The sequence below is a fragment of the Budorcas taxicolor genome, chromosome 1, assembly GCF_023091745.1.
Source record: "Budorcas taxicolor isolate Tak-1 chromosome 1, Takin1.1, whole genome shotgun sequence".
Taxonomy (NCBI): Eukaryota; Metazoa; Chordata; class Mammalia; order Artiodactyla; family Bovidae; genus Budorcas; species Budorcas taxicolor.
In genome coordinates, this window is record NC_068910.1 from 129,341,159 (window position 1) to 129,358,321 (window position 17,163).

Consider the following 17,163-nt stretch of genomic DNA (forward strand, 5'->3'; position numbering starts at 1 on the left):
TGGAAACTTTTTTTTTTTTTTAATCAATGTTTGCAAGGGTTGGGATGAAGGAGGGAGAGATGAATAGGTGGAGCTCAGGGAATTTTTAGGACACTGAAACTATGCCACATGACATGTCATTATACATCTGCCAAAGCCCACAGACTATACAACACAAATAATGAACAATAATGAAAACTATTACTAGTTTAGGACTATTACTAGGACTTTACTACTAACACATCAATACTGCTTCAACTTTAACAAATCTACATTCATCCAAACGTGCTACATTAATAGCAGGGGGGACTGATGAGAAGAAGAGTACATATAAAAACACTGTACTTTTCATTCATTGCTCTGTAGAACTAAAACTTCTTCAAACAGTTACCTGTTAAAAAAGGAAAATTTTAAAGTTTTAGTGGGCGAAGAAATTCAACAGAAATTTCTTCAAAGAATACACACTAAAGGTCAATAACAGAAAAGATGAAATGATGTTCAACCTCAGCCATCAGGAAAGGTGAAACAGTTCACTCTCAGACAGATATCATCAAAACTCGGATAATAACAAGTACTGGCAACAATGTGGAGAAACTGCAGTGTTTATCCAGTTCTCACAGACTGTAAAATGGTACAGTGGCTCTGGAAAGCAAGTTAGTACTTTCTCAAAATGTTAATCCCAGAGTCACCATAGGACCCACAACACTTCTAAGTATATACCCAAGAGGGGAAAGTACCCACAAAAACTTGTATGCAAGTAATGTTCACAGCAGCATCCTTCATTATAGCCAAAATGTAACGACAACGCAAATGTTCATCAACTAGTGAGCTGATTAACAAAATGCAGTATATCCACAAAACGTAGTATCATTAAGCCACAAAAAGGACTGAAATACTGAGACATGATAAACATGGATGAACTTTGAATATTTTTTCCAAGTGAAACAAGACAGAAACAAAAAGGTCATATATTATTATTCCATTTATATGAAATGTCCAGATGGGCAAATCCATGAAGATAGAAAGCAGATTAGTGATTGCCAGGGCGTAGGTGAAGAGGAGGCTAGGAAGAGACTGTTAATAAGAGTTTAATAGAGCACTATTTAAAAGTTTCTTTCTGAGGTGATGAAAATATCCTAGAATTAGTAGTGACCGCTACACAACTCTGTGATTATATTAAAACCAATGGGTTGTATACTGTAATAAAAGGGTGAAATTCATGTTACAGACGTTATATGTCAATGAAGCTCTCATATAAAAACAATCAAGCAGCTGACCATCCACAAAAGCTGCAAAGGCTTTAGAGAAACTAGTCAAAAGAGCAAACCTAACTCCTAGTGCTAAACACTTATTTGGAACTTACCACAGACATACAGGAATTTAAAAGGTATAAACATAATAATATAAAAATTATTATAATATAAAAATATAACTAAAGATAATAAAAACTTTTTAAAAAGTAAGAAAATTTAGAAGCGTACTGTGACTCATATTGAGGTTTTTGTTTTACTTTTTCACCCGCTTCCCCTATTTCTCCCACCTCCTGCCTCTGGCAACCATCAATCTGTTTTCTGTATTTACAAGTTTGTTCTTTGTTGTTGCTGAGGGTAGGATTTCATACATAAGAGAGAGCATGTGGCATTTGTGTTCTTCTGTCTGACTTATTTCACTTAGCATAATGCGTTCAAGGTCTAGCCACATAGCCATGATGTCAGGATTTTCTTCCCTTACAGATGAATAATGTTCCATCTCACACACACACACACACACACACACACACACACTCACTCACTCCACAATTTCTTTATCCACTCATCCATTGATAAATTCTTAGACTGTTTCTGCTGCTGCTAAGTCACTTCAGTCGTGTCCAACTCTGTGCGACCCCATAGACGGCAGCCCACCAGGCTCCCCCGTCTCTGGGATTCTCCAGGCAAGAACAATGGAGTTGGTTGCCATTTCCTTCTCCAGTGCATGAAAGTGAAAAGTGAAAGGGAAGTCGCTCAGTCGTATCCGACTCTTAGCGACCCCATGGACTGCAGCCTACCAGGCTCCTTCGTTCATAGGATTTTCGAGGCAAGAGTACTGGAGTGGGGTGCCATTGCCTTCTCTGTAGGCTGTTTCTATATCTTAACTAGTACAAATAATTCTGCAATGAGCGTGGGGTACATATATCTTTTCGAGTTAGTACTTTGATTTCTTTTGATAAATACCCCAAAGTAGAACTGATGGATCGTATGTGTTAGTTGCTCAGTTGTGTCCAACTCTTTGCAACCTCATAGACTGTAGCCTACCAGTCTCCTCTGTCGGTGGAGTTTCCCAGGCAAGAATACTGGAGTGGGTTGCCATTTCCTTCTCCAGGGGATCTTCCTGACCCAGGGATCAAACCCGGGTCTCCTGCCTTGCAGGTAGACACTTTACTGTATGGTAGTTCTATTTTTAATATTTTGAGGAATTTCCATACTGTTTTCCACAGTGCCTGTACCAATCTACATTCCCACAAACAGCACACAAAGATTCTCTTTCTCCACTTCCTTGCCAACACTTGTGACTTTTTGCCTTATGAAAAAACAGCCATTCTAACACGTATGAGGTGATACCTCATTCTGTTTCGTTTTTTGTTTTTGTTTTTTTTTTTTTGGCTGTATCAGGTCTTAGATGTGGCACATGGGATCTTTGTTGTGTCATGCAGGATCTTTCATTGTAGCACCTGGATGCCCTAGTTATGGCACATGAGCTCAGTAGTTGCAACACATAGGCTTAGTTGCGCATGGCATGTGGGATCTTGCAATGCAGGTCACCAGGGACTGAACCCACATCCCTTGTACTGCAAGGAATATTCTTAACCACCGGACCACCACGGAAATCCTTTGTTATGGTTTTGATTTGCATTCCCTGATAATCTGTGATGTTGAGCATCTTTTCAAGGACTTGTTGGCCACCTGCATGTCTTCCTCAGAAAAATGTTCAGGTCCTACAGCCCCTTACCAGATATGTGATTCACAAATATTTTATCTCATTCAATGAGTTGCCTTTTCATTTTGTAGATGGTTTTCTTTACTGTGCAGAAGCTTTTTAATTTGATGTAGTCCCACTTGTTTATTTTTGCTTCTGGTGCTTTTTAAAATCTGGTTTCAGATTTAAAAAATCATTGCCGAGACCTATGTCAAAGCATTTACCATTTACATTTTCTTCTAGGAGTTTTATGCTTTCAGGTCTTACATTCAGATCTTTAATCCATCTAGAGTTAATTTCTGTGTACAGTGTAAGACAGTTGTTGAGTTTATTTTTTTGCATGTGCTATCCAGTTTTCCCAATACCATTTATTGAAAAGGCTGTCCTTTCCCCCCTGCATATTCTTGTCTCCTTTGTTGTAAATTAACTGGCCATAAATGCATAAGTTTATCTCTGGGCTGTCTAGTCTGTCTCACTGATCTATGTGTCTGCTTTTATGTCAGTACCATACTGCTTTAATTACTGTAGCTCTCTAATATAGTTTGAAATCATGACGCATTATGTCTCTGACTTAGTTCTTTTGTTTTGACTATTTGAAATTTTTTGTCATTCCATACAAATTTTAGTGCTATTTGTTCTATTTCTTTGAAAAATTTCTTTGAATTATTAGAATTTTGATAGGAACTGTAGTGAATCTGTAGATTGTTTTGGGTAGTATGGATGTTTTACTAATATTGATTCAATCATGATTCATCCAATAGTATCTTTTCATCTATTTGTGTCTTCATCAATTTCTTTCATTAATGGCTTAAGAGTTTTCAATATATAGGTCTTTCATCTCCTTGGTCAAATGCATTCCTAGATAATTCTTTTCAGTGTAACATTAATGCGGTTGTTTTCTTTCTCTTTCTGTAGTTTAACTGTATAGAAATGCAAGAGATTTGTGTGCACTGATATGTATCTTGCAACTTTGCTGAATTGGTTTTTCTAACATTTTTTTAAAACGGAGTCGTCAGGATTTTCCATACATATCATGTCATCTGCAAACAGATGACATATAAAACAGCACCAGTTTTATTTCTTCCTTTCCAATTTCGATGGCTTTTTATTTTTCTTGCCTAATTGCTCTTGCTACCTTCTATTAAGTTTTATTTCTCCTTCTCTCAAGCCATTCAAGTCACTGAGAAGCAGAATGGAGGCATTCAGGACCACAAATATCATGCCACCATATTTGTTCTCTCTGGAATAGAGGTAATAAAACTATATATAATTATAAAAGCAAAATCAAATAGAATCCTTACTCATTAACCTCTGTACAGTCTTTGAAAACTTAATCCAGTTAAAAGTAACATTTTACCAGTCATTCTACATGGCTTGGGAAGGTAGCATAAAACAGTCTGTATCCTTAGGAAGTTTGGCATGTTCACTATGAAAATGTTCCTCTCAGATAACCCACTGCAGGAAACATTATTGACCAGGGGTCCTAGCTGCTGAGCTCTCAAAACCATTTTCTTCTTTGGTGATAAGCCAAGCTTCCCATGAGCTGTTCCCTGCCAATGACTCAGCACAGCATGGCAGACATATTTAATGAAGCCCTTTTCCAAGGAGACACTGGACTCTTCTGATGGTTCAACCTTGGACTGATGATTCTCTGTTGGTTTTTCTGTAACTTTCTTAGAGCTACACTGAAGTACAAGGCTTTTCCTACTCAGCATGCCATTGTCCTAACCTCCTTCCCCCACAGCGGTTAAGCCTTGGTTTTTACCTTCCACTTGATAATTACAAGTTTTCATGACTCAAAGAATATAGTACCATATGACATAACTAAAGATTAATATTTATTTTAAGCTGTCTGTAAGTTTTATCTAGAATAGATTTTCCACAATGACTTAAAACAGCTATGTAAGTATAAATAATTAGGTATCTCAGAATAAGACTACCAAATAAAACAGGAAGCAAACAAAAGAGGAAGCAAAACAAAAAGGTGGAGAAGCAAATGGCAACCCACTCCAGTATTCTTGCCTGGAGAATCCCAGGGACAGGGGAGCCTGGTGGGCTGCTGTCTATGGGGTCGCACAGAGTCGGACACGACTGAAGCGACTTAGCAGTAGCAGCAAAACAAAAAGGAAGAAATCCAAAGTAAATAGCAGTTTGTAGTAATTCAGATCTAAAATTAAAACCAATAGAACTTAATTATAAAGAGTTTTAAAATTTACTGGATGTTCTCATAATATTTTGTTTCATTTGATTCACACAACCTTGGAGTAAAAAGAAAGCACAATATTTACTGAGTTCCTTTACACACCAAACACTGGACTGGGATACCACTGTAATAACCGTATTTCCATCTTACACATGATGAAATTGAAGCTCATAAAGTTAATGGATATACTTAAGCTCACAAAACTACTAATAGTGGACCAAGGTCTTATTTCCCCTATGTTGTCTCCAAAATATCATATAGAGAATAATCATATCCCTAAGGATTGAGCCCATACATTTATCCCTTCTCACTCTCCAAAACAGTATATATTAAAAGCAGGGCTCAAAAACCACTCTCCATTCACAACAGAACAGGAGTGACACTTCACTTCTCTACTCTCACATTCTAGCGACAGAAAAAGTGAAACCAAGCAGGACACCTGAAACCTATGACTTAGTTCAAAGGAGAACTGAAATTAATAGTTAATGAAGCTAAGATCACTAATTAATTTAAAATGTAGCTTACTGATTTTCAACTTGGAAAAGCCACCCTCAAACAACGATCAGTATTGGGATTGATTCATCTTCCTGCTCTAAGACCAAAGGTATCCTACATAAGGTACCTAGCTGGACTCTACTATTAGTACCACAACAGCATTTTCTATCACCAGCACTTCCAAACTGGCCAGTTGAGGTTAGTTTAATTTTAGTATGATGAGTACAGAGGGAAAAAGGCATTCAAATTGTAGGTAAAACACCATTGAAACTTGTTGTACCAGAAACAACTTGAAAATATAGATACAGTTTTTAGGACTAATGAGCAGGGGTAATTAGTTACTCTTGGTATTCTTCCTGTCTCTAACCATTCTTTCTCTTCTAATTTTTTCACCAAAACAAACTGCCTCTCACTGACACCAGTAGGTTTAGCATGCTGGTTTACAAAACAATGCAAGGAGAAGACCCTATTCTAACTTCTAAAAATATATCATTATTTAATGAAAAATACATGATTATTTAATCCTTGGTAGCAGTGATGTAAAAATTACAAATGTGAATAGAATTTTAAGTTGTCAGAAAAATGCCTATTTTATCACCATCAAAGGAAATGGTCAATACATCAAATTTTTTTTTTAATAGCTAACATTTAGCAAGGAGAACAAAGAATACTGAACTTTGTCTAAGACAGCCTGCCACTTTTCAGCACTTTTAGGAGAAAAAATAAAAATAAAAACAAAATTATATAATAGCTACAAAAACAATTAAAATATTTAGGAATAAGCTTAACAAGAAATGTCAAACCTATATAAGTAAAACTCCTGAAAGTTTACAAAAGTAAACTTGAACAAATGGAAAGCTATCTCCGATTTCTGGATAAGGTAACTCAACATCATGGAGAGTCAATTAACTCCTTATAAAGTTGATGAAATTCCCATTAAAAATAAACAAGTTTTTTCAAGGAGTTAGTCAAAATGATACCAAAATTAATAGTGAAAAATATACATCCAAACATAGCTAGAGTAACATGAAAAAGAAAAGCTACAAGGGCAGACTAGCCCTACCAGACATTGAAACATATTACAAAATGAAATTAGAACAGTGTGGTTACTGACTTAGGAATATGCAAATGACCCAGCAGAACAGAACAGAAAGTCCAGAAATAGACCAAATTCCACGTGGAAATTTAGCATATAATAACAATAGCATCTCAAATCATTGGAACATAGACTATTTAAAAAACTGTATTAAGACAAATGATTAATGCTTTAGAATGGATAAAATTAGATCAATAACTCATACTATACATAGTTATAAATAAACTCCACACACAGGAATAAACTTCAAATGGATCGGGGTCTAAACGTAAAAAGGGAAACCTTACAACTGCAAGAAAATATGGATGAATTTCTCTTTAACTTGAGGAAAAGGCTTTCTAATCACAACTAAAATCTAGATAGGATAAAAAATGGAAAATGAACATATGAAAAAATATAAATTAAAACTATAATGAGATACCATTTCTCACCTATCAGACTGACAAAAATTGAAAAAGTAAATCAATTCATGTTACCAATGTGAATAAATAGGCATTCATATATTACTGGAGAGAATATAAATCTATATAAGCTCTTGTGCAGAGGAATTTAGCAATATCATATAAAACTTCATGTGTTTCTGTTTTGATTCAGCAGTCCTATCTAGTTCTCTTAGTTTATATGAATATACACATCTAATAAAAAATACTTATGCACAAAGGTTTTCATACCAGCCCCCTGGGAGATTACTAAATATTGAAAAGTAATCCCATATCCATATATAGAAGAGTGGTTGGAATCAACACTGAAATACTATAAAATTCTAAAAAGGATGAGAAAAATCTCTGAACTGATAAGCAGTGACTTTAAGGAACTATAGTTAACAGGAAAAGCAAAGTATAAAGAGTATCTCTCTCTATTCTATTTTGTGTAAGAAAGAAATCAAGAAAATTACAGTTACCCTCTGTGTCCCTTGGTTCCACAGCCAGGGATTCAACCAAGCTGGAATCAAAAATACGCAGGGAAGAAAAGCTCCAGAAAGTTTCAAACATCAAAACGCCACATCATCAACTATTTACATAGTATTTAAATTGTATTTACAACTATTCACATAGCATCAACACTGTATTAGGTATTATAAGCTATCTAGAAATGATTTAAAGTATATGGGAGACTTAGTTATATGGAAATACCATGCCATTTTACACATGGGACTTGAGCACCTGCAAACTTTGGTATCTACTACAGGTCCTGGAACCAGTCCCCTGGGGATAACAAGAGATGATTATACACTGACTGTTCATTTGAGCAAAAGAAACCCAGAAAAAGTAAAGTATAAAGAGATTGGCTATCCAGGGGGAGTGAGAGAGAATAAGACAGAGGGAATGACATCTGTTGTATCTGACCTTTAGAACCACATTACACAGACTGAAAATATAATTTTTTCAGAAATTCAAAAAGAATGGAGATACAGCTCTATGAAGGGATACGAGCAAAAATAGATGAACCAAACTGTATTTCAGATGAATAACTATGATAAAGGAAAAGATTAAAACTTTTTTAAAAAGCAAGAAAAAGAACTCACCCAAGTACCTACTGAACAGAATGTACTGGTTCGATACAGCAATGACAGACTGTAATAAAGCACTCTGAAGTCAGACTGCTTGGATTCAAATACCTGACCATCTAACCACTTGCTAACTGTGTGACTTTGGACAAGTTAATTTATAATCTCTTTGTTGTGTAGGTTTCCTTATCTAAATAATAACAGTATCAATATCACAGTACTAACAGGAAAACTCCTATAAAACTGCTCACGTAAAAACTTTGATTACTGATAATATTTTAAGGATTTGATAAGTATTTGTTATCGTGCATGTGTGCTAATTCGCTTCAGTCATCTCCAACTTTTTGCAACCCTGCGGACAGTAACCTGTCAGGCTCCTCTGTCCATGGTATTCTCTAGGCAAGAATATTGGAGTGGACTGCGATGCCCTCCTTCAGAGGATCTTCCCAACCCAGGGATCAACCCTCATCTCTTATGTCTCCTGCACTGGCAGGTGGGGTCTTTACCACTAGCACCACCTGGGAAGGATATTAATTTGAAAACACATTAAGTGTGTGGATATCAGGAGACACACAATAAAAATCCAGTTCTTGAGAAATAAAATCAGAGAGACCATAAAAACCAGTATGTCTCAAATATAGTTATACAAAAGGATTGTAAAAATTAAGTATTTGGAAAGAAGGCAAGAAGCTCCTGAATGCACAATTAAAACTGGGCAGGCTTTATTTTCTAGACTATGAGAAACCCCAGATGTGTGTGTAGTAGAAACAGTATGACCAAAATGAGCTATGGGATTATTCTAAAGTTGGAATGCAAGCTTTTAAGAAAATCAGATGTAGAGTTACTAGTGATAAAGCCAAATAATGACAAAGGTCTGGCTAGAACAGTAGTGATGAGAAAAGGAAACGGCGGTGGGGGCGGGGGGGCCGCAGGCAGCACAAAATTAACCAAGTTTGGTAATGACTAGATATGAGGTATGAGAGAACAGAAGAATATGGATGACAGTGAATGAGAAAACCGTTAGAAGGAAAGAACAAGAAGGAATGGGAACCAACAGAAAGAATTTCCTTTAAGACTGACAGTTAAGTCAGAGTTACATAAGAAGACTTGTCAATTGGAAAATAACGGTATCTGCAGATACCAAGACTGAGTGGGCGTTTGGCAACATGGGACTAGTGCTCAGAAGAGAATAAACTGAAGACAAAAACTTTAGATTTTTTTTTTTAAACCTCTTTAGAATGTTCAATGTTGGAGAAGGAAATGGCAACCCACTCCAGTGTTCTTGCCTGGAGAATCCCAGGGACGGGGGAGCCTCGTGGGCTTCCATCTATGGGGTCACACAGAGTAGGACACGACTGAAGTGACTAAGCAGCAGCAGTAGCAGCAGAATGTTCAAAACATCCTGCAGCATATAGACACCAGAATGTGTGCTATTTCAGAGCAGTGATAACCTCTTAATATTTTATCCCTTAATGTTAAGCACAGTTCCTAGAACACAGAAGACTCCCAGCAGAATGCTGCAGAGGTGGGCAGAGTAGGGAGCATGGCTTGTTAACGGCAGAGGCTCGATGAGAGTCCAGGTCTCCTGACTCTCCACTGTATCGTGATGAAGAGATGACCTCTGATCATCCATACACAGGACACTCTAAGGGGATCTCGTAAGAAAAAAAAATGAACTGTGGGAAGTATCACTTTCAAGGGGCAGATGGAAGGGAGATATAAGAATATAGCAGGAAAGAAATGTCAGTTATGGAGGGAAAAAAACGACAGTGTTGTATCATAGACTCAAAGGAAATTTTTCAAGAAAGGAAGCATAGTCAACTGTATCAAACGAACATATGCTATAGGCACTGTTTCTCTGGTCTCCTATACCAATGAGACCCAAGCCAGAGAGAGGTCACATTTTAAAGTAAGGAACTAATAAATTTTAATCTATCTTTCACAACATTTTAAATACATATATCACTCTTGGCTACAGTTCAAAAAAAATCTTCAGTAAATTTTGTCTCAACATGATACACAATGCAAAGGTCACTACAGCAGTTGAGCTGAACAAACGCTTGTGCAATAAATGAAATCTGAAGCAAAAGGAAAACGCCTGAGAAAGTAATTACTTACATGTATTGGCAGCAACAAAAACACATGAACTACTGAAGGTCTTACCTTAAATCTCTTGTCCTGCAATACTTTCTTGATGGCAACCAGTTCTCCTGAATCACAAAGTTTGGCTTGATACACCACACCAAATGACCCATTTCCAATCACTTTAGTGTCTGTATAGCTGACTTCTTGTGGCCTGTCTGGACCCTGCCCAGGAGTTGCCACCACTGTGGTTACCTTGCTGCCATCTTTGTCTCCTAAAAGAAAAAAGGGATAGAAAAATGAGAACTGCAAAGAATTCAACTGAGAAAATCGCCAAAGTATACCGAGTAAACTATGTGCGTTTTAAGTCCCTTCAGTTGTGCCCGACTCTTTGTGACCCTATGGACTGTAGCCCACCAGGCTCCTCTGCCCATGGGATTCTCCAGGCAAGAATAATGGAGTGGGCTGCCATACCTTCCTCCAGGGGATCTTCTCAACCCAGGGATCCAACCTGCATCTCATGTCTCCTGCACTGGCAGGAGTTCCTTACCACTAGCGCCACCTGGGAAGCCCAAATATTCTATAATTATTTTTAAATGCTCATGTTAGTTTATCATAACTATCATCACAGAATTATTTCAACTATTTGTTTCAATTATAAGTAATTATTTTAACCACCATTTATTCAGTCACTCTATAGAGCAGGCACCATGCTTACTTTATATCCATGACTTCATTTAATGAAAAAAATCCCATGAAGTAGATAGACTGTTCCTATATAAACATAATAAGAAAAATGCTAAATTTGTCCAGTCAAAAAGCAAATGATGGACTCACCAAAGAATCCTTATCTGTCCAACTCTAAAAGCCCTAATTTTTTCCTCAGGCTTTCTTCTTGTAGTTGAAAATAAGATACGTGCAACTGAAAACATCTAATTCTGTTTCTATTCAGACCGCTCTTCCTTTAGGAAGGTAAAGCTTTAAGTTTTTGCTTCTCCACATCTTATTTCTTCTTAAGAAAATAGTGATACATTTCCAAGAAAAGTCAGACGGAAAAAAGAAACAGGGGAATGTTAATTTGGGGGAAAGAGACACAAACCTTATAAGAAAAATCAAACCCATTCTGAACTGAGCCTCATTCATAACTAGCTCACCAGCACTAGGGTCTCTGCCCACTCATGGCCATCTCCTTATTTCTTCTGCCTTCATTTCCCGCCAGTAACAATCCAAAGACTATTTCCAAGTTCAAGAGCCACCTCTTTTCTTGACTAAACAATCACCTTACTCTCTGAATTCTTAAACTATTTGAAATCATTCTATACCACTGAGCACTTGATTTTAAAAAGCTTTAAATTGTTCCTTTAGTGATTTCAGAACACACACAGATTCTAGGGACTACAATCTTTGCAAAGCAGCAATTATGACTTGTACTTCTTTTCTCTTTGCTGCCATTTCTAAAACCAGTTCTCACTGACAAAACTGCACATTTGTTCTAACTGACAAAACTGCACATTGCTTTTTCTCTCTCCTACTCTTTCATTATAGCAATTTTAAGATGTTAGTTGAATTCCTTTGGCCACCTCATGCAAAATGTTGACTCACTGGAAAAGACTTTGATGCTGGGAGGGATTGGGGGCAGGAGGAGAAGGGGACGACAGAGGATGAGATGGCTGGATGGCATCACTGACTCGATGGATGTGAGTCTGAGTGAACTCCGGGAGTTGGTGATGGACAGGGAGGCCTGGCGTACTGTGATTCATGGGGTCACAAAGAGTCGGACACGACTGAGCGACTGAACTGAACCTCATAAAAGAAAAATGATGCAATATTTAAACCCAAATCCCAAACCAAGATGATGAAATATGTATTCATTTGTCTCGCATATTAAAAAAATATATATATAATAATCTGATTTTCCAATGGTTTGAGACTTTCCTCTACTCAATTTAAGACTGCCAGAAAAACGAATATCCAAATGTTAGTGGCATATTGTAAACAATATTTACAGCCATTTAAGCTCACAGAGTTAATATATACAAAAGCCAAAAAGCAGTATCTGCAACTGATTAACTCTCTTGTGTGTAACGCAGCCTTCATGACAGATGCGAAAACAATGCATGATTCCTACATACAACAGCTAGGTGGATTATAGGCAGTCTATACTGTATCACAGCCAGCTATCTGAAACGCATATGTCTTTAGTTTTAAGGTGAAACACCCGAACAGATATGATTTAGTTAGCAAAAATCCAATATGACTTGTAGAAAGAATAAATCAAATATTGTCAATACCATCATTTTATTTCCAACAGTTTTATATATGCTTTAAATGTACATAAACTTCAGCACAAGACAACAACATACAGAAGTTTCCTCTCACCTCTAGTTATCTAGTAAAACAGATCTTAAACATACATGCTAAAAACTTAATTAAATCTAATCTGAGTACTAAATGATCATGCCTCACTCCCCCTAAATAACCCACAGAACTCATTTTTGATCATGTTAATCAACCTGTATGCAGATCAAGAAACAATTAGAACCAGACGTGGAACAAGGGACTAGCCGAAAACTGGGAAAGGAGTACAACAAAGCTATATACTGTCACCCTACTTATTTAACTTATATACAGAGAACGTCATGCAAAATCCTGGGCTGGATGAATCACAAGCTGTAATCAAGATTGCCAAGAGAAATATCAACAATCTGAGATATGCAAATGATACCACTCTAATAGCAGAAAGTGAAGAGGAACTGAAGAGCCTATTGATGAGGGTGAAAGATGAGAGTGAGAAAGCTGGCTTAAAACTCAATATTCAAAAAAACTAAGATCATGGCGTCTGGTCCCATCACTTCATGGCAAATAGATAGGGAAAAAATGGAAACAAAAACCATCTGGGCATAACCAAAAATCATGATTTCCCACTCTATAATCATATTTCAGGCTGCCCAGGTGGCCCAGTTGTAAAGAATCCACCTGCCAACACAAGAGACATAAGAGCTGCAGGTTCGATTCCTGGGTTGGGAAGACTCCCCTGGAGAACGAAATGGCAACACACTTCAGTATTCTTGCCTGGAAAACTCCATGGACAGAGGAGCATGGCAGGCTACAGTCCACAGGGCCACAAAGAGTTGGACACAACTGAGGGACTGAGCACTATCTACTACTGTTAAACTTGTAAATGTTTATCCCAACATTATGATTTGCCTACAGAAAGAGGCACAAATAAGGTAATTCTACAGAAATATTAAAAGCAGACTTGAAAGATCAACAGGTCCTACAGAGGCTATAGCTGAAAGAGAGTCTTGAGGCCTCAATTTTAAACTGAATGGATGTGGACAGAGACCAATCTTTTCACCCTCTTACACATCTAGTAAAAACAACAACAAAAAAACCCCTGCTTACTATCTTAGCAAAAATTAAAAGGTTTACTCTATTCTCTTTTGAGCAGTGAAAGAAACCGCTGAGAACTCTTACAGGCTAACAGGAATTCTTCCTCCACTAGCAGGAAATCCTGGGTATACAAGGAACAATGAATGGCTCTAAGACCTTGTGCCCAAGCATCCTGGAATTTTTATTCAAACATCATTCAAGCTCTTCAAGACTGTTCCATCCGATACCTGAAATAGCAGAGCTGTAGAGAATGGCAAGATAACACTGGCGGTGACTTCGTATGAGCATCAGTAGTGCATGGGACAGTCAGCAGCTAGTGTGCCAGGGAAAAGCATGTCACCATTTGGCACTGCAATTTGCTGACTTGGCAATAAGGTAACAGCTGTATAAAATTTCACTGTACAAAAAGAACTTTCTGATTCATTGTTTCATCTACTCGAATATGATAAATGGAAGGAACATATTTATTATGCTTCAAATGCAAATAAGAAAAATAAGAGAAACAGACTTGTCCAATATAACAAAGCTTTAGGTGACAGAACTCTTCACTCACCTCAGGCTGCCTCTGCCGTATTTTACAACCTTCCCACTACTACTGAAAGGCCAACTTCATATACCATTACCCACTCCATCCCATCCCTACCAAAGGAGGAGACGCTTCTGAAAATACAATGTAAAAAGGTCAGCTCCAGATTAACAAAAGAATAAATAAGTAATCTTCTGTAGTTCAGTCCTCAAACATTCATTTATTAATAGCTGAAGAGCTATTTCCAAAGATGCTTTGGCAACATTAAGAGTTTGAAATTTATCCTAATTGGAAACCAAAATATGGAAAACAAAAATGTAAAACAACTGATTCTGTGATGTTCAATTCAGAAATTGGTTAACTTTGAATCTTAACAATAGAGCATCATTTTAAACACTACTACCAAAAATCCTCATGAAAAGCCAGAATTCATAACAAACGTGCCTTTAAAATAAAAAAAAACCAACCCACCACTTTGCCCAATATTAAATTTCCCAGAATGCAGGGTATCATGAGTCTCCCATCAACTACAATAAAATTGGTCTCCAAAAAATGCCACTTTATCTCAGCAGCAACAACAGCAGAGCAGTGGGAGCAGCTCAGGTTCAGGCCTCTCTTCTGGCCAGAGAATTCCTAGGATCCTCTACTGCAATCAAAATTCACTCAAGTAGTATGAATGTCCCATTCTAATTAGAACATAGAATTAAACTCCCTACTCTTCACCAAAATGGTTAAATCTTAAAAATACAAACCATAAAACAGTCCTCATGAAGCAATGCAAAGGTGGTATGCAACAGAACAACCACTTTCCATTGAAGGCTGTTAAATATAGAATACAATTTTACAAAAGCCTTACATGTATCCATAATATGTGCAGCCTAGTTCTCAATCTCTCAAAGTTGTACCTGTAAACTATATCTTGTGGTTACATTTTTTTCATCTTCTGAAATCAATCCTCAGAATGGACCCTGAGATGAACAAATGTTGCAGGGTAACACAATCCACGTCTAAAGTGTGGACTGAGCAGCCAAAACCCAAAAGGCCACTTCAGGCGTACATAAAGATGTCGGAGGTATCTGACACTGATACTCTAATGTTTCTTAAGATTCAGAGCTCAGAGAAAGCAACAACTGTGATACTGCTTAACTGGGAGGCTTTTAGAGATGTTAGTAAGTCATACTAACATAAACCGAGCAAAGTTAGCAATGACTGCTGCTGCTGCTGCTGCTAAGGTGCTTCAGTCGTGTCCAACTCTGTGCGACCCCACAGATGGCAGCCCACCAGGCTCCCCTGTTCCTGGGATTCTCCAGGCAAGAACACTGGAGTGGGTTGCCATTTCCTTCTCCAATGCATGAAACTAACTCCATAAAATCTCCCTTTACCTCAAAAATAACGCCTCCATGTAGAAATAACAGAAAAAATCAAGTCTATAAATTCCAGAGAAACCAGCACATCAGGTATGATACAAGATACAAGGTATTTTTTATGAAGCTTTTCAACCTAACAATAAGGATTTGTAGGGAAACTAGCTCAGACTATTGCTTCTCATAAAGAGAAATAACATCTATTTTTTATGGATGCCCAATAGCAATATAACACTCTATTGAAAAATATTACATAAATTTTTAAAAGAACAACAACAAAAAAATCACCTTATCAAGCATGTAAATAGTCTGAAAGGGAAACACTGACACTGTCAAATTTTCAGGTTTTTAAATTAAAGTTCAAACAACTCTTTATCCTAAGTAAATGGCTAAGAAACTTCTATTAAAGCAATATGCTTCCAAAATAAACACAACTTAGAAACATGAAAACAACATAAAAATAAGTAAAAAAAAAAAAAAAAAAAGCAATGAACTGAGGTCCACAGAAAATCAGACACAAATTCTAAAATAAACTCACTGCTGTCATGAAATAGGGGCTTTACTCAATGATGTGGAAGCTCTAGCAAGAGTACAATTGCTCTCATACCTTGAAGTAAAACTATTAACAAAGCAAAGGAATGCCAACTAAGCACCTCAATCAGTCACCTCAAGCCGAATGGTCAATAGCCTCATTAAAATTTTTAGGGTGATTTCTATGTAAACTTGTGGTAAAAATATTTCTAGCAGAGTCTTTTCCCTTAGATAGACACGATCCATCTCCACATGATTCTATCTAAAAAACTGGACACACAAAACAAAAAATTACTAAATTCCCTTTGGGGATAGGAAAAGTAAACAAAAGGAGAAGCAGGGAAAACAAAATGGACAGATGTCATACATGAGCTAGCCGGGGGAGATATTTTCCTGTATTTCACTTCTAGAAATAAAAGGAAAACACATGGTGATAGAGGATAACAATGAGACAGGAAAGATTCTAGAGTCCTGGACAGCACAATAATACCACACTTTCAATCACAGGCAGATACCACCCCAGTATTCACAAGCGTTGATTCTGAAGAACCATAAAATAACCTTAAGAAAAAAAGAAACCAGTCAAGGGCTTGTCCTTAGATGCAGAATGGTGTTAATATTTAAGTACATGCCACACAGTGAGTGCTCAACAAATTAGATTCTCTGAACTTGAATTATTGGCAGTGGCAACAGTTTACAAACAACAACACCACCACATTCTTCTATTCTGCTATGCTCTTTTACCACCAGGTACATACCCTACTACAGTGCCTATCGCAATGTCTGATAACTATTAAGGGTCCAAACCCCTCACTTGACTATGAGCTCTTAGGAAAGCCAGACATTATTAAATTATTAAATTCATTTCCCTAGTGCTTATTAGCAGAGGGTTCAGCATAACGCAAGTGGTCAGCAAATGTCTGGTCTTGAATTTATATAAGTCAATCAAGCAGAATTATTAGTATTTGGGAATTGACTCCTTCCTGCTAAACATTTAGCAGTGTTTTCACTTCTTATGCTTGCCACTGATCA

At 37.1% G+C, this 17,163-nt stretch overlaps 1 protein-coding gene across 3 annotated transcripts in view; it reads right to left on the bottom strand.

The window, feature by feature from the left end:
* GSK3B (glycogen synthase kinase 3 beta) overlaps positions 1 to 17,163 on the bottom strand; it is a 208,645-nt gene that overhangs the window by 126,582 nt on the left and 64,900 nt on the right. For all 3 annotated transcript variants that reach the window (XM_052636315.1, XM_052636308.1, XM_052636320.1), the window contains exon 2: positions 10,399 to 10,592. In XM_052636315.1, the coding sequence (XP_052492275.1) occupies positions 10,399 to 10,592 (194 nt within the window). The remainder of the gene's footprint in view (positions 1 to 10,398; positions 10,593 to 17,163) is intronic.